General features: G+C 31.3%; 1 protein-coding gene across 1 annotated transcript; it reads left to right on the top strand.

The window, feature by feature from the left end:
• The first annotated feature begins 7,332 nt into the window (after window positions 1–7,332).
• LOC134713208 (apolipoprotein(a)-like) lies at window positions 7,333–13,449 on the top strand. Its single transcript, XM_063574927.1, has 3 exons — window positions 7,333–7,645; window positions 12,038–12,082; window positions 13,202–13,449. Exons 1-3 carry the CDS (start codon window positions 7,342–7,344, stop codon window positions 13,447–13,449), a joined length of 597 nt encoding a protein of 198 aa, XP_063430997.1. The 5' UTR covers window positions 7,333–7,341.
• Window positions 13,450–23,779: the final 10,330 nt, after the last annotated feature.

Genomic DNA, 23,779 nt, shown 5'->3' with positions numbered 1-23,779 from the left:
TTTTATTGCGGGTTCCACATATTTAAATCGAAATTAAAGAAAAAATGGAATGTTGTTAGCAGAATCAAAACAGAAATGATGAACATTGCAACATTTTCAGCAAAATATAAATAGGATGGAGGATCTGTGTATTCACATTATTTGTAAAACTCTCCTTATTCATGTGAAGCGTGTGCTTTACATCGAGGCTTGCTATGCTTATCATTGACGCCACAGTATTTCAACCAATCAGACAATGTTTATTTTGGGCATTAAACCTTTTTTGACTCAGATTTTGGAATATTTTGATCGAAATTATAGAAAAATGGAATGTTGGTAGTACAGATAAAATGGAAAATGATGAATACTTTTAGCTAAAGATATTTATGATGGGGGTTCTGTGTAGTCACATTATTTGCACAACTCTCCTTACTGATGCCATATTTTGGAATTTCCGTGACCTAAATGGTTCGCGAAAATTAATATTTTTATATATAGTATAGTAACAAAACATTTTGAACACGTCTGGCGTACAATTTTTAAGTCCGTTTTCTTTGATGAGTTTATATGTAATAAGTTAATCATAACGACTCTTATGATGAATAAAACACCAATGCAAGGTCTTCAAAAAACAATTAGCACAAAATGATTTAAAAAGAGACAGTTTAAACTTGAAAAGTAAAAACATTAGTAATTTCGTTAAACATTCTTGTAAACATACAATAAATTGATTTCTAAGAGAAAAAGCAAGAAATAGTTTTGCAACTAATGTTAACATGAGAGAGATTGATATAAGCTGCTTGTTGTACCTACGTAGAAGCTATTTTATTTAATAAATATTCATAATGTTTTACAGATTAATATTTACATCATTAATCATTATATTTTTCATCATATTTTATAAATAAGTATGACATGTTTTAATAGGATACAAAAAATACCCGTACCCAGATTGATTATGAGTAATATTTTGGATCAAAAGAAATATTGATATTCTTTTATCCTGTTTAGTCTTTATTTTTCTATGTTGTATCTTGTGTATTATTATTTTTCTGTTTGTCTTTTTCTTTGTAAGCCATGTGGTTGTCAGTTTAATTTCGTTGTATTAGTTTGGGTGTCCTTCTGGTTTCTTTAGTCGCTCTTTTGTTGTGTAAAATACATTCCACTTTTTTCCAATCAAATTTATTTTGATCATTTATCTCCAAAGTTAAGTATAGAGCCATTTTTGTCGAGCCTTCAACTTTTGTCGTAAAAGGGATACATAGCGATCAGAAGTCGAAGTCGTTTGCGTCTTCGTCGTTGGCGTCATCTTCGTCGTCGTTGTCGTTGTCGTCGTCGGCGGTGTCCACAAATGTTCACTCTGTGGTTAATGTTTTTGAAATTTTTAAAAATTTATTAAATTAACCTTATCACAAGATGGTATCCAGAAGTTAATTTTGTAAAAAAAAAAAGAATTCCGGTTTTCTGTATTTTACTTAAAAATGGACTTAGTTTTCCTGCCAAGGTACATTACATTCACTCTGTGTTTAATTTTTTTGAAATTTCAATAACTTTCTTAAACTATCCTGGATTTATACCAAACTTGGACAAAAGCTTGTTTATGATCAAAAGCTAGTAACTAAAAGGAAATTTTGTTAAAATTTTGTACCTGTTGTTTTCGTATTTTACTTATAAATGAACTAAGTTTTTCTTGCAGTTAACATTGAATACAGTCTGCAGTTTATTAGATTCATAAACTTGGACAGAAAATTCTTACAATCAAAATATAGCATCAAGAGGAATATTTTTTTTTTTTTTTTTTTTTTTTATAAGTTTGATTTGTAATTATGTTCTTTATATACAAATGTCTTTCCGACAGTAGTTTTTACATTTTTTATGGCCTTAAAATACGTGGCTTTCAATATGTTTTCGATTAGCTTTTGATGATTGTATTTTAACTTAACAACTCATGCTAGGTTTAGCCCGTTAATAAATTAACAAGTTGACAAATATCTATATGTAGCATTTTTGCCACCACCTATCCCCAAGACCCACACTCACACACACAATATTTTAATGTTCCGGACATAATATTTCTATTTTAATCTTGATAGGCTTGTTTTCCAAAGCAGATTAATAAATTGTTCTAAAAAGTAATAAGTTTCTTGATTGTTTTTATCTTTTCAACTGGAGTAAGTGTTTGTGTAGACCAGATTTTAATTATACTTTCAATTCTTTCATTTTTTCATAATACTTTTGCCAAATAGTTTATACATTTGTACCTAGTAGTGTAAACATACACGAACCCCATCCCAATCTACTCGTTAAAGACTTTGTGTCTTGACTATGTTTTTGAATCAATCCGAACTACCTTCTTCCTGTCCAAATTCATATGAAGATCAGACATTGCAGCGCATTTAGAAATGCAACAAGATATTCTGGTGTATAGTCAATTTTTATCGGAGTGTCATCTGCATATTGAAACGTCAACTGTTCTGTAATTTAATTTTTCCATGTCCTTTGTCTTTTTATGTTTATTGTGTTACTTATATGACGTGGCTCTGTACTTATACATCCTGTTATTGTACTATAGAAAATTTGTGTATTCTTGTCTTAATTTTTTGTTAATATGTTCTAATGTTTAGTTTATACCTTTATGTGTTTCTTTGTTACATATTTGTATGTTTTTAATATTAAAATTATAACACAATTTTGACCACTGTATTATGAACATTTTTACCTATTATGTCTGTTTGTTTTGTTCACGCATTGTTGCCAATGTTGTCAATATAATGGAATTGGATGCTACTGTCATACAAGAGGGGCGAAAGATACCAAAATGACATTCAAACTCATAGATTAAAAAAAATACAACGACATGGCTAAAAATGAAAATGACAAACAGACAAATAATAGTACACTGGCACAAAATAGAAAACTGAGCCGTGGTGTAGTGGTTAGTGCATCGGACTACTAACACAAAGGTTCCTGGTTCGATTCCCGTTTGGGATAAAAATTTCAGGAACTCGATGTTCGGCTCTCCCTTGACACCATTTGCGATTATGGTCTTGAGGAAACGATGATAGTCCGTCGGACGAGGACGATAAATGGCTGACCCGTGTTAAGAGAGAGCCACATCTCTTGCACGTTAAAGACACCCTTGTAGATTTCGAAAAAGAGTAGGGTAATGCCGCTACAAGTCAGCACTCGCACCCGCAAAGTGGAGAGGGATTAATATAAGTTGCAAAACTTGTTTCCCAATCCACTATAAATAAATATGTTTAAACTAAAATAGAAAACTAAAGAGTAAGCAACACAATCCCCACCAAAAACTGGAGGTGATCTCAGATACCTCGGAAGTGTAAGCAGATTCTGCTTCACATGTGCCACCCGTCGTGCTGGTCATATTATTACAAACCCGGTTTTAATCTTATTCGGTAGGTCACATTTATGAAAAGGGAAGGATATTGTAGTTACGATATAAGATATATTTCCGATATCATCTGCGAAACGGTCATTCCATAACGCTCAGCCAACTCGTGAAGGCGTCAACAAAATAAACGAATGGGATAATTTCAACTTCACCATTTGGAACTCTTGATTTAATAGCTTCCTCGTGAGCAGCAGTCATCTATCAAGGAAATCATGATAGAACATACAATCGTACCAATTGGGAGATATATACTTCGTATGCAGGCGCTGCTGGAATATTGCTACATTGTCAATTTCTAGACGTAAGTCAATATCAGTAAAAGATGATATAGGTTAAAATAGATATTTCATATATATGGATAATTTGTTGCAGTATCGTCAATAATACCAGAGTTTTTGTTCAACTTGCTATCAACCTCACTTGACTTCGTCTCGTAAGGGTTTCAACAAAAGCTATCGTATTATTTACAAAACGCAACAAAACTATCCAAAAAGTAAAATCACAAAAATACTGAACTCTGAGGAAAATCAATTAGGAAAGTCCATAATCACATGGCAAAATCAAATAACAAAACGCATCAAAAACGAATGGACAAGAACTGTCATATTCCTGACTTGGTACAGGCATTTTAAAATGTAGAAAATGGTGGATTAAACCTCGTTCTATAGCGCTAACCCTCTCACTTTAATAACAGTCTCATCAAATTCCGTTATATTTACATGATGCGTTAAATAAACAGTCACAATTAATGAAATAGTCAAAATATGGGCACATCAGTCATCATCGTATAACAATTTTAGAAGGGGACAATTTAACCGAACACAAAAAGATAAGAAAGTATTAAAATGATCCTGCAATGTCTGACCTCCTTTCCTTGTCTACCTGAATTTCAATTTGTTTCTTAAAGCATCGAAATTGCTGAACAATATTTGAGATCATAATTTAAACAAGAAAAATTCAATTATTGATAAAAAAAAAAATGATTACTGTGATGCAGAGTAACATATCCGCTTTAGTTTCAATTGTTTATACAGAAATATTGTGGCCAATGGGAGATCAGTCTATTTAATATAAATTATTGTAAAAATTGTCTCAATAATATAATGTCCAGCAAATACCTGAAATCAATGTCGAAACCTTTGATCTGTATTAGGTCAATCAAATTTCTGCTGGTTTGCTTAATTAAATTCAATACAAAAGGATTAAACACAAAGAAATAATGTATAGTTAATTTTGTGACAATGGGAATTACTTGTTTGTAGAGATATATAGTTTAACTTACACCAGCGTCAGATGTTTGCGTTTCAGTAAAATCAATTAATTCATTCTATCATACGAAGATGGTTTTTATCTATTGTTCATGCTATGTAATATTTCTATTTTGTCAGGTTTTGTTTTACAAAAACAATGACTATTACTAAGAATACAAATAGATAGTTGAAAAAAACTCTTTCTATACACAATTTAAGCTTCATTCATGACGAACAACCACAATTATATATAAATTAAAGCTAAGCTTACAATTTTTACTTCGACGGAGTGATGTTTTCATTGTCGGCGTTCACATTGGTAGTGGCCTAGACGTCTACAATTAAGTTTCTTTTGAAAATTAAGATATGTAATATAATTTTTTTGAATTCATTTTGTTGTATATAGTTTTTATAAAATGAAACTAAAACTCTTTTTATATATTGACAAAAGAATGCCTTTCGAAATATATTCAACCGACTTAAATTATAAAAATTGGTTGTTTGTTGCCGTCTGCGTAGTAAATACAAGTATTTTCTACTCATTATTTCGTACTTAACTTAAAATAAGTATACGTGTATTTTTTCAAGATTTATTGTAAAGATTTTTTCTTTATATTACCGAGAAATAAATGAGCATTTCTCCACAAAACACTACATCTTATCAATGAAATACTGAGGTACAAAAATGACTCAAATGGGCTCTGCTATGAAATAAAACCTAAATATGCTAACTGTTATCAAGAAAAGAATCAAATGAAACAAAAGGGACATTCAAACTCATATCGAAACAAGAGGTACAAGAGATACAAACGGGAAAGTCAAACTCATTGATAAAAATTAAACTGACAACTCCATGGCTAAAAATAAAAAGACAAACAGACAAATGAAAGTACAGAAGAAAAAATATTGAAAACTAAAAACTAAGCACTACGAACCCCACTAAAACCTGGGGAGATCTCAGTTGCTCCAGAATGGTAAGCAGATCCTCCTCTACTTTTGGCACCCATAGTGTTGCTTAGGTAGCACTCCACAGTTAGATGTGTAGTTTGGCCCCTGTGAATTTTTCAAATACGAGAGCTAGTGTGCAATAAAATATATATTACTCAGCTATCCAATAGGATAGCTGAGTATTAAAATTGCCTTCGTATTGGGTTTATATGAGCATCAATATTATGTAATGTATATAATATAGGCTGTTTTCTGTATGACAGTCCGTATTTGCATGTTCATACCATACATTGGTCCGGCAATTATTGTAATGTTTTTTTTGGTACTTTTTATCGCACGAGATTTTACGAAAAAAAGAGGCAAAATATTTTTTTATTTGGTCATAAGGAAGGATATTGTAGTTACGACATAGGAATCGAAAACTTTACTGAAATAATTTATTTTCAAAATGAAGGAAAAACAATTAAAACAAAGACACGAAAATAAAATCCTTAAATCCGATCTAATAACAGAAATATGTTTAAACTTAAACAAAACTAATAATCTGTCCCACTAAATATAAAAAAAAAATATGTGGTATGATTGCCAATGAGACAACTGTCCACAAGAGACCATAACACTATCTTACCAAAGTGTCATTTTGGTGTGCGGTACAACTTTTATAAGTTTAACTTTGAGTTTGAATGTCCCTTTGGTAATTTTCGCCCCTCTTTTGTAAAAAACTTATTTTTTATTAGAGTGCTTCTAAAGAGTTTTTTAAAGACCAAATGAACGTCTTCCATAAAAAAAGTATATTTAAGCTTGGTATTTTGTATCTTTTTTTTTAGCACCAAAGATAGAGGTAGTATTGCAATTTTGCCCTTAATTAACGACACATTACGAATTTTTGGGATACTATAATATCAGGGGTAATTCATACTTGCTCTTACCTTGGCGAAACATGTTTTCGTGGTTGCTTTTTTTATTATTCGGAAAAGAAGAAAACTTTAACTCCATCAATGCATATGTTCCCTTTTGATCTTGATATGATAATGACTTATTTTTTTTCAAGGACTTATTTTTAAAACACTTATAGACTCATCTCGTATGATGATTTCAGCAACATCTTCTAAATGTTTATCAAATATTTCTATTGAACTCAATTCGAAAATATATAAAACGACGGAAAAAATTATTCTCAAACTATTTTCGAATATCAGTAATTTTTATTCTTTTTGAAATTTGTACTTTTCTATTTGTGTTCCAATTTTGTGTGCAGCATGAAACAGATAAACGTTCCAAACAAATCTCGTTTTTCCATTGCATAATGTCATAAAATTTTCAGTGATTTTTGGAAAAAATAAATCTATAATAAACTTTATTTAAATGGAACAGTAAACTTGGAGCTGTTTATATCAACAGTTGTCGTTAAAATCTGTAAAGTCGACGGCTTACTCAATTTAAATTAATGATCGCGGTAGAACAAAAAAACTCCGTCATCCAATTTGACAGTTTAATTGTTGGACAATGGTTTGAGTTAATAAACACGGTCCTAGTCAGTAGCATTTGGTTCAATTTTATTCTCGTTATAATGGCTTATTCTATAAATTGATTAAATTTAATGGATATTAACAAAATATAAAGACAGACATAATATAAGACCAATTAGAAATATTGATAGATAAACTTTTTAGTTGGTTGTAAAGCAGATTTGCAGAATAACTTAAAACTTACGTAGGACGTTTCTTAACAGCACTGATAACTCAACATAAAATGAACAAAGTTGAGACGATAAATATATTTTTTGTTTGTGTCAGAGTGTTATTTGCCGTTTCTACGAGAGATGACTATTATACAGAATGGAAGGGATATAAGTTTTACAGAAATACAACACCAATTGGACACGATACTTCTTTCTCGGTAATGCGTTGCTCGATGAAATGCCTCGTAACATCTGCATGTGTTGCAGCAAAGTTTGACGTAACAAAAGCGGACTGTGAATTACACCAAATATCGAACGTACATTCACCAATTATGGTGGTAACTGAAAACAGCAGTGTAGTCATTGTAAAGAGTGGTAAGTCATTAAAATCTTTAAATCAGCAAGGATGTAACGTCTTTAAAATTATCTCTCCACTAAAACAGCTTAGTTTTGCAATTGTAAAAAAAAGAGCCATTGTAATGTTTACACACTGCATATTTATCTCTTGTAAACCGACAAATTTATACACATAGAACCATAACTATCATTGCGCAAGGATCTGCTTACCCTTCCGGAGCACCTGAGATCCCTGGTTTTTTGTGGGGTTCGTGTTGTTTATTCTTTAGTTTTCTATGTTGTGTCATGTGTACTATTGTTTTTCTGTTTGTCTTTTTCATTTTTAGCCATGGCGTTGTCAGTTTGTTTTAGATTTACGAGTTTGACTGTCCCTTTGGTATCTTTCGTCCCTCTTTTATATTCTAAATGACAAATTTATCAACTAAATACATAAACTATCGAGTATCATTTAATGTATTCTTCTGCATAGAGTAAATATTTATTGTTTTATTAGTTTTCAGTTGGAATTTTCGAAAGTGCAAAAACATTTAAAAACATTGTAGTTAAATACTTTATGGAAGGGCATACTAAACATTTTAGGACGTTGACGACTAATAACCTTAGATAACACACACAATAAAATGTATTTTTTTTGTCTTTTGTCAAGTACTTTTAGAAAAAAAATGTTATGCGAACACATCTTCCCTGTTGTAGAAGAAGAAGGAAACACTACTATTTTTTTTCAAATTGTCTTCCTTTATTTCAATAATGATATATTGATACTATATATTTTCAAGTCAACGAATCTTTCGTTTTGTGAAATATGTTTGTCTTGCTATTCAGAGGATGAGCACAAATGTGGATGATACATAATCTATGTATATAAATGGAGGGGGGGGGAATAATAATATTTTAAAACATTTATCAATAGTTATCAGTTATTGATGCTTATAAAATATATAACTTCTTGGTTCTTCTTTTTTTCCAAACGTTATTGATTCGAGAGTATATATACTAATTAAATCACTAATGAAAAGTTTCATTTTACGGAATTACACATACGGTGTAATCTACTCAGCTATCAAATATTTTCATTTTTTACGATTTCAAAGCCGTTATGGCTAGTCACAGTGTAGATACTATTCTGTACGCTATCCGGAAGTCGCGATTTTCGAAGCGAGGATTTCAAACAGAACGGTTTTGTTTTGGTGTTTTTCTCATCATTTGTTTACTCCTACATCTATAAAGTGCTTTCCACATCTTAAATGTATGTATAGCATCATAAATATGAGTAACTGTAACAAAAACATGCAGTAGAATATAAAATATACGTGTGCATCATAGAAAAAAGTGAAATCGATGGCAAATTTTGCTCTCGAAGTACAAAGCAAATAATCTTTTATTGCAAATATTTGCATCAGTTTACAGTTAAATATATACTGTTTCAATATTCTTACCGTATTTAAGTAGAATGTTCGTATTTCAAATAAAAAATATGCTTTCCTTGAGGATCCCAAAATAAATTACTTTACGATCAGTCTAAAACTGACTGTATTCTAGAAGCAATTTCGGATTTTTTGTCTGTATGACCAGTCGTGATTTTGAAGGAAAAAAACAACGACAAATTGAAGGTATATACGTGTCTATGTGATATTATGATTATGTCCATGGAATTATAACGTGTTATTTCTTTCATCAGACAATACAAATATATTTTTGATGATTTTTGTAGACGGCAAAATAATTATATTTGTGTTCCGTCAGTCTTATTTAAAATTAAATGCCTAAAAAGCAATACATGATTCGCTTGTGGACTTTGTATTAGTGTGTCGTTGCAGTTATCTGTTTAACTATAAAGTAAAAACACAAAAATACCGAACTCCGAGGAAAATTCAAAAAGGAAAGTCCAAAATCAAAAGGCAAAATCAAAAGTCCAAACACATCAAACGAATGGATAACAACTGTCATATTCCTGACTTGGTACATTTAAGACTATTTACACCGTCTGCAAATGACCAATTGGTGATAACTTACATCAAGCTTGTCTCTTTTAAAATGACAAAAAAATAGATAGAGAAAGTTTTATTTAGGAATAGAGGAAAGAATTAACGAAATTATACCCCGCCACTTCTATAGTCCATGTTTTGGAAAAAAATAAACCACCAAAAAACTAAATTATAGGTGCACAAGGACATCATTTAATAACGAATATAAGGACGTTTTATTAATATATGTTTTGAAAGTTGCGTATAGTAAATGGGTACCACCCAATAAGGTAGTGGAAAAGTCCTTATCATGGAAATAGAAAACTGCTGAATTTTAAAAAAATCAAAATAAGAGGTGCACAATTGAATTAAATGATAAGGAATCTGAAAAAGATTCATTAAGTTATGACAAATGTCTGAAGGAAGTTGTGGATATAAAGTAGGTACTTCCAATATAAGGTTATGACAAAGTCCGTATTCTAGATATAGAAACATCAAAAATATGTTTACCAAAAATTCGAAATAGAAGGACCATAATAAATTAATTGATTAAAAATGGAGCAATTTTAGAAAAGTTTAACAATTGTATTTGAAATTTTTAATAAAAGTCGAAATACATTCCTTTTTTTTTTTATATAAATAAGGCCGTTAATTTTCTCGTTTGAGTTGTTTTACATTGTCATTTTTGGGCCTTTTATAGCTGACTTTGTGGTATTGGGCTTTGCTCATTGTTGAAGGCCATATGGTGAACTATATTTGTTAATGTATGTGTCAATTTGGTCTCTTGTGGACGGTTGTCTCATTTGCAATCATATCGCAACTTCTTTTTTATATTATCATTTATGATACGGAATCCGAGAAAAAAATAATTAATAATTATACCAGTGACGGATTCTAGAAAATTGGGATCCGGCGGTTTGAAACTCTTTTTTAACTTTCAATGCATTTGTATGGAAACAAATATTTGGAATCCTCTTTTCTCCTGGATTGGACCCCTCTCTATTTAAAAATGTCTGGAAATCCCAATGTATATTAAGTGTATTACGAGGAGATGCGCTTACAAAACCGGCGAAACATGTTGTACCGGTCTATCGGACGAATGGAAAAACGGACGTCATTATCACTATAAACCACCGCTTTTCAAAGTGGTGTACAATTGAGTGTGAAAGAGACAGATCTACATTCAAAACAAAATGAAGGAACTGTGATCAATTATAGGTTACTGTACGGATCAGTACGGCCTCGAATGTTTGTAAATACATGCATTTTTATATAACAATTAATCTGTGTGTTTGTACAATTTTATATACAACAATATAAAAAAGAAGATGTGGTATGATTGCCAATGAGACAATTATCCACAAAAGACCAAAATGATACAAACATTAACAACTATAGGTCACCGTACGGCCTTCAACTATGAGCGAGCAAAGCCCATACCGTATAGTCAGCTATAAACAAACATTCTTCCTATTTTAGCAACATTTAAACATCCTTATACTTAATGTAGTAGGTCGAGTTCGCCCTATCAAGCTAAAACATGTTTTATAAGTTTTTAGGATGTTAATTTATTGAAATGTATTTGTGTTATTTAGAAAAATACCACCTTTTAATGTGTCGTATAGAATTTTTGAAATCACCACTAGAATACAGTGAAATAAAGACTGATCATACAGTTTAAAAATATACAAGCGAGACTGATCGTACAGTGAGAAATTCAAACAAGTGTAAATTTCTTATTTCTGGCTTCAAAGATCTGGTTGAAACTTTTACCCTCACTTGAAATCTACTTCATTTAGTTAACTAAGTCTGGTTCATACATTAATTTGTACACTAAGAGGGTAAAAAGATTGTTTTTATGTTCACCGACTGATTTTCCATAGTGATGCTCTTGAAAATCTCTTGATTAAGGCAAAGATACGAATAATGAATGTGCTGAATTTATTTCTAAACCATTTGAGAATATTGATGTCAGCTGATTTAGTCATTAAGCAATATTCAGATGATCAACTTACCGTTAATTTAGTGTATCCATCAAATTTAAAATGTAAAATTTAAAAGTTCTCGCTTCGAAAATCGCGACTTCCGGATAGCGTACAGAATAGTATCTACACTGTGCTAGTGATTATTTTTATTTATTTGTCCCAGAAAAATAAATCGAGTTCTTCTAAAAGAAGGACGAAAGATACCAGAGGGACGGTCAAACTCATAAATCGAAAATAAACTGGCATGGCTTAAAATGAAAAGTACAAACAGACAAACAATAGTACATTTTACACAATATGGAAAACTAAAGAATAAACAACATGAACCCCACCAAAAACTAGGGGTGATATCAGGTGCTCTGGAAGGGTGAGCAGATCATGTTCCACATGTGCGCCCGTAATCTAATATATTGTTAATATAATTGTGAACTATGATTATAATTATTATGATTATTTTTCAGAATTACATACTGAGGACTTAAGTGGCAGCTGGAACAAGTATGGAGGTATATTACATTAGAAAGAAATTTAATAAGATGTGTGGTGGTAAATTGCATTTGAGATAAATGCAAAATAAGTCGTTTTTATCATTAACTTTATATATCAATAACTTCTTTATTGTAAATAATTTATCAATTTACATGTAATTTAAGAACGGTTAAACTCTAAGAACTTCTAAGGTGTTTTAAAAATGCAGTACAAAACACAATGATAATATTTTTATAATGCCAGAAATATGTCTAAATTTTGAGGAATAGGGAAGTCTTACATACTTAAACGGGAACTAAACAGTGACAAAATTCGCTTTTATATTTCCTACTTGATTTTGCTTATATCGTCAAAAAAAGACATTTATGTTCTATGTACATTTAATATAAATTGATAGCGGATTTGAACAACATATATATCAGGAAATTTATGAGCCATCAAACACCCTGAAAAGATATCGGGTCGACAATAAAATTCGATGCTATATATCTGCAAATCAGTACTCACATCATACACCACTCATGCCGTCTACAAATTCTGTTCTTTCTTGGAATTTTACAAAACTACCTAAATTATGGTCGCTAACTTTCTATTTAGAGAGAAAAAAAAATCTTGAAAAAAAGTTATATGAAGCTAAATAAAATTCTCTATCCATGCTAAGTTTTAAATTTTTATAAAGTAACATGTTACTGTTTTCAATATATATAGATGTAACAAGATGCGTATGAGTGTCAATGCAACTCTGCCTCCAAGTCATAATTTGTAAAATAAAACTTTATAGGTCCAACTTCGTAGTCAAATCCATGACGGTTCGTAAATAATTGTTCCGCAAAGTTAAATAAAATTCGATGCTCTATATCTCCAAATCAGTACTCACTATAGAAAAATAGAAAAAAAATACATTTTTTTACTTTGTTATGCCCCACCTAGGATAGTAGAGGGGCATTATGTGTTCTGGTCTATGCATCCGTTCGTTCGTTCGTCCATGCGTCCGTCCGTCCGTTGCCAAATTTGAGTTTAACACCAATTTCACATTCCACTGAACATAGAAAATGATAGTGCAAGTGGGGCATCCGTGTACTGGGGACACATTCTTGTTTTTATCTTTATTCTCATAAGCTTATCTCTTCATATAGCACCAGATTGTTATATTGGAAGTAGCTATAACTACACAGGAAACTACAGCAAAACTGTTTCCAACAGAGATTGTCAAGGATGGAGCCAAAATTACCCACATACCGTCAACGATAAGCCAATAAATCAAGATGACCACTCCACAAATTACTGTCGTGCCACGTCATTCGATGGCCTGTTATGGTGTTACACAACAGACCCAAACATATCCTATCGATGGGAATACTGTCCGATTATTCCATGTGAGTAGTTTGAATATATTTATTTCAAGAGTGAGGTGAAAGATAGATACTCGTCATTAGTCAACAACCAACTGGAAAGTTAGATACGACCCAGATAAACTTTAAACAAACTTCATCTCAAAAGCTACCAATTCCACACTGAAATTAAATCTTTGGGTTTTGTTTGTATTGGTATTACTTGTCCGTAACTTCGAGTACCCTCAGATCTTTAGTTCATGACTTTATTATCTTTAAGGATGTATAACTGCCACGTCCGATCTGTGTTTTGTAATATTGATATGTTTATCTTATCTGCTTTGAATCGATCTGATGTTTTAAGCCCTTTTCAACGGATTTTGATAGTTTCTCCTAATGTTGTGATGCAAAACTATTGTCTACGGTTAGGGAATCGTTGAAAGCTCACACACCTGTTTAACCCTAAACTAACTTTATATACCTGTCCGAATTCAGGAGCCTGTAGTTAAAAGGTTGTCGTCATTGTTACATTTCTGTTATATTTGTTTTTCGTAAATTGTTTTGTTATGAATTTAGGCCTATAATTTTATTTTATTTTAACAATGTCATGGCGTTTTAAATACCGGTATGCTAAATGATTATTAATGACTTTGATTTTTGTTTGTTAATGCAGTTAACTATATCACAGTTGTTTTTAATCGTTTTGAATTATTCCAAACTATAATACTGTATTATTACCAATAGGTGAGTCAGGAACCTGATTAGTGGGTGTCGTATGTTGGTGTGGTTGATAAGTGTTTCTCGATCTTTTGTCGTTTTTTTTTTGTATAGATGAGACCTTTGTGTTTCCTGTTTGAATTGTTTTACAAAAGTCAATTTGAAGCCCTTTAAAAATATAGCTTGTTGTTTAGTGAGAACCAGGGCACCGTGTTGCAAGTCTTTATGAGCTATAATTGTTCACTTTTTACACAATTTGACTTGGATGAATATAAAAAAAAAAGAGATGTGGTATGATTGCCAATGAAACAACTCTACACAAGAGACCAAAATGACACAGAAGTTTGTCTCATTGCAACATATACAATATCTTCTTATTTTTGTTTGTTAACTGCTAAATGGAAAAGATTTCAATGTCAATATATATGACAACCGGTCTGCAGGTTTTCACTTTTAAAAGTACGTTGAGCCTCTTACACAAATGATTTATGTGAACATTTGTAATGGTTTGAAAACAAGTTATTGCATTCATAGTGAATTCAATGAACTGCAGGTATAGTTTTGATGACCGTGACTTCTATAGTTGAGTTTTATTGAAATTTTCTGATAAATGTACACTCTAATTTAAATTATAAATGTTTTACTCCTCGAAGCGTCTTGATTGACAAATACAAATTGTTGTTGATGTTGTAATTGCATCGAACAGATGTGTTGCATATTTAAAATTCAGAAAATTTTCTCTTTGATACGGTATAATTATTATTGGACAATTTGTTGAATGATATATATTCTTTGCTACTGATTTGTATAAAAACTATGGAATGGTCAGAAATGTGAAAGTGCTTATTGTGAAATTTATTCTTAATATTAACATACTAGTATATAGTGAGCATTCATTCTTTCGTAATTTCTTTGTCGTTTTTTTATCGACATAAATAAGAATGAATATTCAATACCGTACACAATATTAAACGAAGTACAAGTAAGATCTTCATCGAAACCGTATCTGAAACGTGTATTGTAAAATTTGGTGATCGAATTACTGAAAACAAGTATCAGTTTGGATTTTAACACACGTTTTGAAGAAAAGTAAAATCATAACAAAACGGAACTCCGAGGAAAATTCAAAAAGGAAAGTCCCTAATCCAATGAAAAAATCAGAAGCTCAAACACATCAAACGAATCAATAACAACTGTCATGCTCCTGGCTTGGTACAGGCATTAATGTAGAAAATGGTGGATTAAATCTAGTTTTAAAGTTAGCTAAACCTCTCACTTGTATGACAGTCGCACATAAACTAAAACTAAACTTTAAGGACATTTTGTATTACAAATTAAACTTAAGTCAGAACAACGGTCTTTTAAGGTCATAATTAAAACCGTTAAATGTTTCTCGGTCCCATAATGACAATGTTGACAAAGAAACGTTCGATACCTGTACAGAATCAAAATTACTACTGAATGTGTATAAAGTTTTGAAATAAGTGTAGACTACATTCACTTTCAGACTTTAACGGTGTTTTTCTTACAATTCAGTTTGTATCTATATCTCAATTTCTGTTACATATTATTAAGATTCATTTGAAATCATGAATAATTTAAAGTCAGACACTGAAATTATAATTGTTGAATATGTTTATTTCAATAGGTTTTGCATGTAGTGTTTTGGAGTCGCCGCCTCCTGAACTTCCTAATACAACTTGGGTCGTTTCATTTACCCATGTTGTAGTGGTAACACTTCAGTGTTTGGATGTGACACTAGGAAATTCTGTTGAACACTGCCCAGTGTCCTCATGTAGAAGCAATGACCAGTGGTCAACGATGTATAATATCTCATGTACAAGTTAGTACCAGAATTGAAAGCACACTAAGTTGTTACGTTTAACAATATTTATTAAGTTATATAATAAAATTGAGAATGGAAATTGGAAATGTGTCAAAGAGTCAACAACCCGACCAAAGAGCACACAACAACCAAAGGCCACCAATGGGTTGTCAATGTAGCGACAAACTCCTGCACCCTAAACAAAAGTGTGTAATAGTTCAGTGATAATGGACATCATACTAAACTCCAAAATATACAAAAGAAACTAAAATTAAAAATCATAGAACACTATTAAACACCAGAGGCTCCTGACTTGGAGCAGACGCAAAAAAGCGAGGGATTTAAACATGTTTTTTTGAAATATCAACACACCTCTCATACCTCTAGCCAATGTAGGAAAAAACAAACACACAACAATACGCAAAGTAAAACACAGTTCAAAAGAAGTCCGAGTCCGATGTCAGAATAGGTAACAAAAGAAAATAAACAAAATAACAATGATGCATACATTAACAAAGGAATTCTAGCAGTTACTGATATGCCAGTCCTCAATTGAACTGATTTAAAGATTATATGAATATCAAGTACAATCCCTTCTGATAGGGGTTGAGTATTATACCATGATAAAATATACGAGAAGAACATAACCCGTATCATTCCAACAACTGGTTTTAAAATAAATGTGTTTATTTCCGATACAAAAACCCTATGAATGTATCAATTTTAAAGCAAAAATATGCAATATTAAATGACCTGACAAAATTAACGTAAATATATCCCTTGTAAGGTGAATGCCAATATTTTGTGCTTTATAAAGAATATTACAATAAAAAAATTATGTGAAATATCTGAACGTATACGATGTCTGCATGTTACATTATATTTACGAATGTTGTACCGATCATGAAATTTACTTAATGTTTTGACTAATTTGTGATATCGAAACCCCTGTTATCATGAATATTATTTAGAAGTTTGTTTTAATATCACATCGATTACATGTTATATAGATTTCCATCATATACACACAACCGCCAAATAGAGCTGATAAAGATTTACGATGTCAAATCGCAGTGGCTTTAATTATATAACCTCTTTCTTTTATATATTTGTAGATTATCGTTGATCATCTCAACAAGATTGATTTTCTCGATTGAGTCGGGAGGCCGAAAGCGAGAAAAGTATTCGAGTTGAGATGACCAGTGATAATCTGTTTATCGCTATTTTACCTATGAAGACGTTGTCAATTTCGTGTCAATTTTATTAGCGACGCCACGTGCCTCCTTAGTTTCTAGCAATAATTTTCAAAAAAAGGATCAAACGAAAAATGCACAAAATAGCGAAAATACTAGTAATTTATTAAAACATATGTCTATATGAAATACAAATACGCCAGATTATCAACTTTAAAATATAAGGAATACTGTGGCTTCATTAATATTCGTTGGATACCAATTTTCGTGGATTTCGTGGGAGCTGGGACACCACGAATTTAAATGTTCAACGAAATACAAATTTTCCAAAGGAAAGCACGCAAACTTTTCCAAAACAACAAATTCAAATATCCTGGAATATGTGAGTTTTTCGCAATCCACGAAAATTGGTACCCACGAAAAAAAATGAATTCACAGTATACAAAATATATTCAACAAAATAGTTCTAAAACTTCAAATCATTTCTCATGGTTCTAACAAAAAAAAACATTTTTTTTTATCAAGTTTAACTGTAATAAGTAATGTTATGACAAAAAGTTGAGCTGCATAAAAATGTTGATGTCAAATCGAAATGGCTTCAGTTTGGTTGCATCATACTTTTATATATTAGTCGATACAAATTTGATGCTAGCATATAAAATAAAATCATTTCAAACTATCAACTCTATGATGTAGTGAATTAAAAGTGCTATATTCGACAAAATATTTGAATTTTAAATCGTCAAATTACTTCTATCGAACAAAAGAATTTTCAGGAGAGATTATAAGCTGATTTTGATATGAACACAGACTAAATATTATCATCTTGTTTATATCAGACGAAGACTGTTACACGGAAAACGAAGAATACAAAGGAAAAGTATACTGCACTGTGTCTGGTATAACGTGTCAACAATGGAACAAGGATACACCTCACACGTCTAACTACCGTCCCACAGATCCGAATGATTTGGCATCTAACTATTGCAGAGATCCATCATTGTCTGGTCGTCCGTGGTGCTATACAACAGACCCAGATTTAAGATGGGAATTCTGTCCCGTTCCACGTTGCTCATAATAAGGAATATTTACTAGTATATAAACCTGAAGAAAAATACTGAATTTTAATTAATACTTTATCTTTATATTGTGTTTGGAAGTGATACATAATGTTCTTGTTATTTTTATTGTTTTGTGTGAGAGTCAATTGCATGCTATCTTATTGTTGTATATATAAAAGTTGGTATTTTATTAATCTCCTAGAGTGACTTGGGATGAAACTAGTGTCACTTGGTCTTCTTCAGAACGGTGGTAAAATGTTTGCCAAAAGGAGGCGTCCGCATTGTTGAGTGTGATGTACAAGTTTGCAGCCACGTTCAGTCAGAAAAGTGTCATTCAGTCAGAAGCCTCGAGTAAAGAGAGTGTCATGCTCTTTGTACGTTCTGTTTAATTATGGAAAGTTTTTAAGTTGGTTTGAAAATGTATTTTGAATAATTATCATATTATCATATACTAGTAATGGCTGGCAAAGATATATTTTAAGTGTCTCTTTAAATGTTAGGATTAATGTAACTGTAATTTATATTTACTATTGCAGGTTATTTTAACTGTTAGGTATGTTTTTGTTCAATAAGGAATAGAATTCAATAGTGGGTAGGTCACTCTAACTGTAAAAAGTAACATCCCGAAAATATTTAACTCAGATGACAATTCAAAACGCAACGGAGTGGCGAAAGTAACAGAGGGACAGTCATACTCATAGATAGAAAATAAACTGACAACTCCATGGCTAAAATTTAAAAAAAAAACAGACAACTAATATTTTATACCGTACACAATATTTAAAGAAATACAATTATAATAACATAAAAAAAGACTAAGCAACACGAACCCAACCAAACACTGGGAATGATCTCAGGTGCTCCGGAAGGGTAAGCAGATCCTGCTTCAAGTCTCCAATCAACATACTTGGGTGTTTTGTAATTGTAATCGTTAATCAGCTAAAAATCTGATTACAGGTAATTTAATTTAATCAATTACTTTTCAAAATGCTATGTTATCCTGATTACATTTTGATTACATTCTGATTACAATGAAAAATCTTGAACTGTGTTTATGGTCAATAAACGAACCATTTTGTTATTCTTATTTAATAAATATTTAACAAGTTAAGATAGTTTGGTTTACTTTATCAAGCATGTTTATTGATTTGTATACTTTAGTAAAAAAAAAATATTACAATATTAAAAAGTCATCATTAGCATAAGAAAGCCGTAGTAAAAGATAATGTAAATTTATTGAATATATCATTTGATCAAACATACCACTTGGTGTAAATTACCAATTAACAGAATTGACGAACAGACGCCATTGATGCCTTGATTTGTATTTCAGTACAACAAATAACAAACACTGATTTTGTTTGAATATTGAATTGTCATGGCAACATTTAATCAAAATTCATTCATAAAACAACAACAACTGTTATAACAACAGTACACAACCAAAATATTTGTCAATCAATAAAATGTTGATGACGATTGAACTAATCATTGTATCACAGCTGGGCGATCCAAAGCTAGTGTACTGAAGGGCGGTCCATTCAGCAATATTTCAGAATTAGCAGCTGGGCTATCCATAGTCTGCATAAAATGTAGTAAATTTTGCCAAAATTATCAATCGGACTTTAGTACAGAATGATAATCCGCCACAAAATTTACCCATGACAATTCAGTTATCTCCAATTCTACGATCAACTTACAACAACATTTAAACAATCAAAATAATAAAAGATATTACGAATTGAACATTTATGTAACAACCAAATTTCATAAAATACATGTATTTAATCCATTAGATTATGAACTGTTTATTTTAAATTAAAGATGATCGTGGGGAAATACAACACAATGTGGATACTTTATGAATGTTTCTAGTGCTGACTGAATTTGATTCAAGAAAATATCATTTCCAAGAAATGATAAATGTACTCCATCGTCAGAATATAGCGCTGGATGACGATCGTCAAAATCTGGATATTTGATAACGTATCCTCCATGTTTGAGTATATAAGATCTCACTCCCCTATTTATTCTCTTTCTTGTAACTTCCATGGCATGGTCATCACTTGAGTAACGCCATGATCGCCTGGGAAGAATGCTTGACCATATAAGAGAACAATTTGGGAGCATGCGAGACAGAATTGCTATTGTGAATTTAACATGATATAGCAGAGCACCACATGGTACATTTCCTATGTCATTCCCACCACAATGCAATATCAACGCATGTGGAATTTTGTTGCATAAATTAATGATGCTGTTAACTGTGCCAACAACATCGTCCCATTTCATACCAGATTTGCCTGCCCATCGCAAAAAAACAATTATTATTTTTTAAAAGACCTAAATTACTATCTGAAGGTCTGTTCTCCGAGTGATCACGAGCACTGCATCTATACTATTAAACGAGAAGACCTCATTCTCTTCCTTCCACAAGAAATCAATCATCATGCCTCTGTGTCCTAAAGGTAACGTGCATAGTCGCATTTGTCATCCATTCTTATGATTATTCAGATTGAGTTATTTTGGGAGAAAAACGACAAAAAAAGGAGTCCGGAAATGATTCCGTCATCAGACTGACTTTTAGACATAGATAAGACTTCCTGTTTGAAACATGCACAAATACAACCAATCGTATGATAGATAACAAAAAAGAAAAATAGATAAGCCAATCAGAGCGTTCTCCATATCATGGTGTTTAGATCGCAAGAACCACAACTATTATACCTCCTTAGAGAGGACAATTATTTTTCGCATTTATCTACATGTAAACTACGATTATACTTCTTTAATATATAGAGAATCTCTGTATTCTGTCTACTGGTTTTTTTTTTTAAATGTTTACTATTCAAGGGGTCATACCAGTTGCATTTATATTAAAATAAGTAAAACATGTGACACAAGTACAACCAATCGTAGAGCGTTCTCCATATCATGGTGTTTAGATCGCAAAAATCACAACTATTATATCCCTTAGAGAGGACAAATATTTTTCGTATTAATATCTACATGATAACTACGATTATACTACTTAAATATATAGAGACTCTCTGTATTCTGTGAGGGAATTTCTATATATAATTTATTGTTAGAAGGGAAAATAGTGATTTGGCAAAAATGAAAGTAAGGTAGAGATTAGAGGGATGCAGGACCATTTTCGGGGCGTCGGGATCGGGTGTTTTTAAGCTCGGGATTTGGGGATTGATCCTTATGGGATCCGGGAATATATTTTTCGATTTCGGGATTTCTTTAAATTCTGCATCTCGGGATTTCATGGTTTTAAGCCCGGGAATTCGGGATCAGGACCCCTCCGATCGACAACCCCTCAAATTAGCCTTAGTCGGTATTAGTCATTTATACATGATTCAAATCCTACCATTGGCATGTTAATAAGGCTCTAAAAAATTAGTGATGGATTGTCATAGAAGCATATTTTTTAGACTAATAATAGTCTATATATAAGCAGTTACATTTATTTCACGTTTGAAACGGTGCAAATTTTTATTTTAATTTGACTTTTACCAAAAGAAGCATTGTAGCAAAGTAGAAGAATAATTGTGGTCGTAGGCCAGAAACACGAATATAATTGAATTTAACAGAAAGGAAACAAATATCGGACTTTGGAAAAAGGGAGATACCTTTTATGCAATTCTCAAAACATAATATCTTTTCGCGGGTGTGTTCTAGTATTATTGAAGAACCAATAATCCATATTTCATTACTAAGACAAGCTGAAATTATAAGTTATTTGGTTAGCTCAATTCTTATATAACGTTCGAAGGATGCAGATTTCCAACGACCTAAAGTCATAATTTCTTCATCAGTATGACCGTTCATAGCAAAATGTGTAGCTGCTCCTATTCGAAATGAATGCGTGTTGTACTCATTTGGATTACAATCAATAAATTTCATGGTTTTGCATAGTACACTAGAAAATTGATATCGTGTTACACCAGTTTTGTTAAAATGACAAAAAAATGGTCCATTGTTTTGGTGTCTGATTGAAATAAAGTTTAATAACAATCTCACCGGGCAAATATCTACTTGATTAAAACTTTCAACTGTTAATGTTGTAGATAAACCTTTTTGGTCTGTTTTCGAAAAGGGAAAAAGCAAGAATATTTGATACATCATATCGCTTCAGATTCTATCATTTTTTTTTATAGCAAAGCTACAGGTTGACTTTATAACATAAAAAACATCAAAGTACTAAAAGATGAAATATATGGGTAAAATGAAATACCTATGTAAGAATCACAAAATTAGAGTAGGTTTGTTCGAATAGCTATTTTGTTTTTTCTTAAAGTACTTAAGGACGGTCTTTTAGGTTGAATGATGAAAATGCATATCTTCGAACAAAACAATACAATTTTTTGGCTTCCATTTCTATGATTGCGCTTTATATTTGCCATCCTGTGATGTTTTAAAGTTTAGTGTCCTTAACCTCAAACATAACGCCCAATAAAATTTAAGTATGATGTATACAAGATGAAGCCCCGCCCATCTTAATTGCCATGGTTGAGCAAACATTGATACAAACAAAGCAAGCAAGCCAAATAAAGATTTGTCTTGCTAGCATTAATGTAAAAGCTGTAATTGCAATTTCCAATTGAGTATATATAGCTGTAGGCCAATATATATGATAACAGATTAATCAAACATGAGAAAATTTATCTAATTAGCACAAACTAAATTAAAAGTTGAACAAATATCTTGTCTAAAATAAGGAAATGTTTGTATGTACTTGGACTGGACATGATAAATGCTTATAATATTTGTATTTTGTTTACAATTTGATTAAACAATTATTTAAAAAAAACATCTGGTAACTTTATTTCATCCATATTTTAACTTCCAAAAACTGCATCTTGAAATACATATAGAATCTGGAAGAGGTCAGAAGAAAAAGAACAAACTCTTTATAAAGCCATATTCAATTGAAGTCAAATTAATTCAGAGATCAATGATAATAAAGTCTAATGCGTGTCACAATGTTCAGGTATGTCTGTAGTGAACTTTTGAGGTTAATCAAATAGATGAAGTTTGAAGTTATTATTTTAAATATATAAAACAAAATCCTTTTTAAAAAGAACTATAGTTATATTTAAAAACGTAAATTCATTCACATTATTCAAAATGATTTTTTTTTTCAACTCATTGTAATCAGATGTAATCGTGAATACTTTGCCAATGTAATCATTAATTTAATCAGACACTTTCAGAAATGATGTTATCATTAATTTAATTTAATCGTACAAATGACAAAGTAATTGTAATTTAATCAGTTACATTGAAAGAAATCAGACTCATCTCTGCTAATCAAATGGCATAATCAAAAACTCAAACACATCAAACCAATGGATAACAACTGTCATATTCCTTACTTGGTATGGCAATTTTTTTATGTAGAAAATGATGGATTAAACCCAGTTTTATAACCAGCTAAACCTCTCATTTGTATTACAGTCATATCAAATTCCATTCTGTTGACAACGATTTGTGAACAAAACAAACAGACATAATAGGTAAAAATGTCAAAGATAGGAATACAGCAGTCGACATTGTTTTATACTGCAACTACTTGTGT

Source organism: Mytilus trossulus, chromosome 1 (assembly GCF_036588685.1).
Source record: "Mytilus trossulus isolate FHL-02 chromosome 1, PNRI_Mtr1.1.1.hap1, whole genome shotgun sequence".
NCBI classification, from domain to species: domain Eukaryota; kingdom Metazoa; phylum Mollusca; class Bivalvia; order Mytilida; family Mytilidae; genus Mytilus; species Mytilus trossulus.
The sequence above is the reverse complement of the archived record's forward strand: the minus strand, read 5'-3'. Positions and strand labels throughout refer to the sequence as shown.

Bases quoted from the DNA above. Each gene is read 5' to 3' on its own strand.
- LOC134713208 (XM_063574927.1), top strand. From the start codon at position 7,342: ATGAACAAAGTTGAGACGATAAATATATTTTTTGTTTGTGTCAGAGTG. The intron at 7,646-12,037 runs GTAAGTCATTAA...ATTATTTTTCAG, and splicing joins TGTAGTCATTGTAAAGAGTG to AATTACATACTGAGGACTTA. The intron at 12,083-13,201 runs GTATATTACATT...CTCTTCATATAG, and splicing joins CAGCTGGAACAAGTATGGAG to CACCAGATTGTTATATTGGA.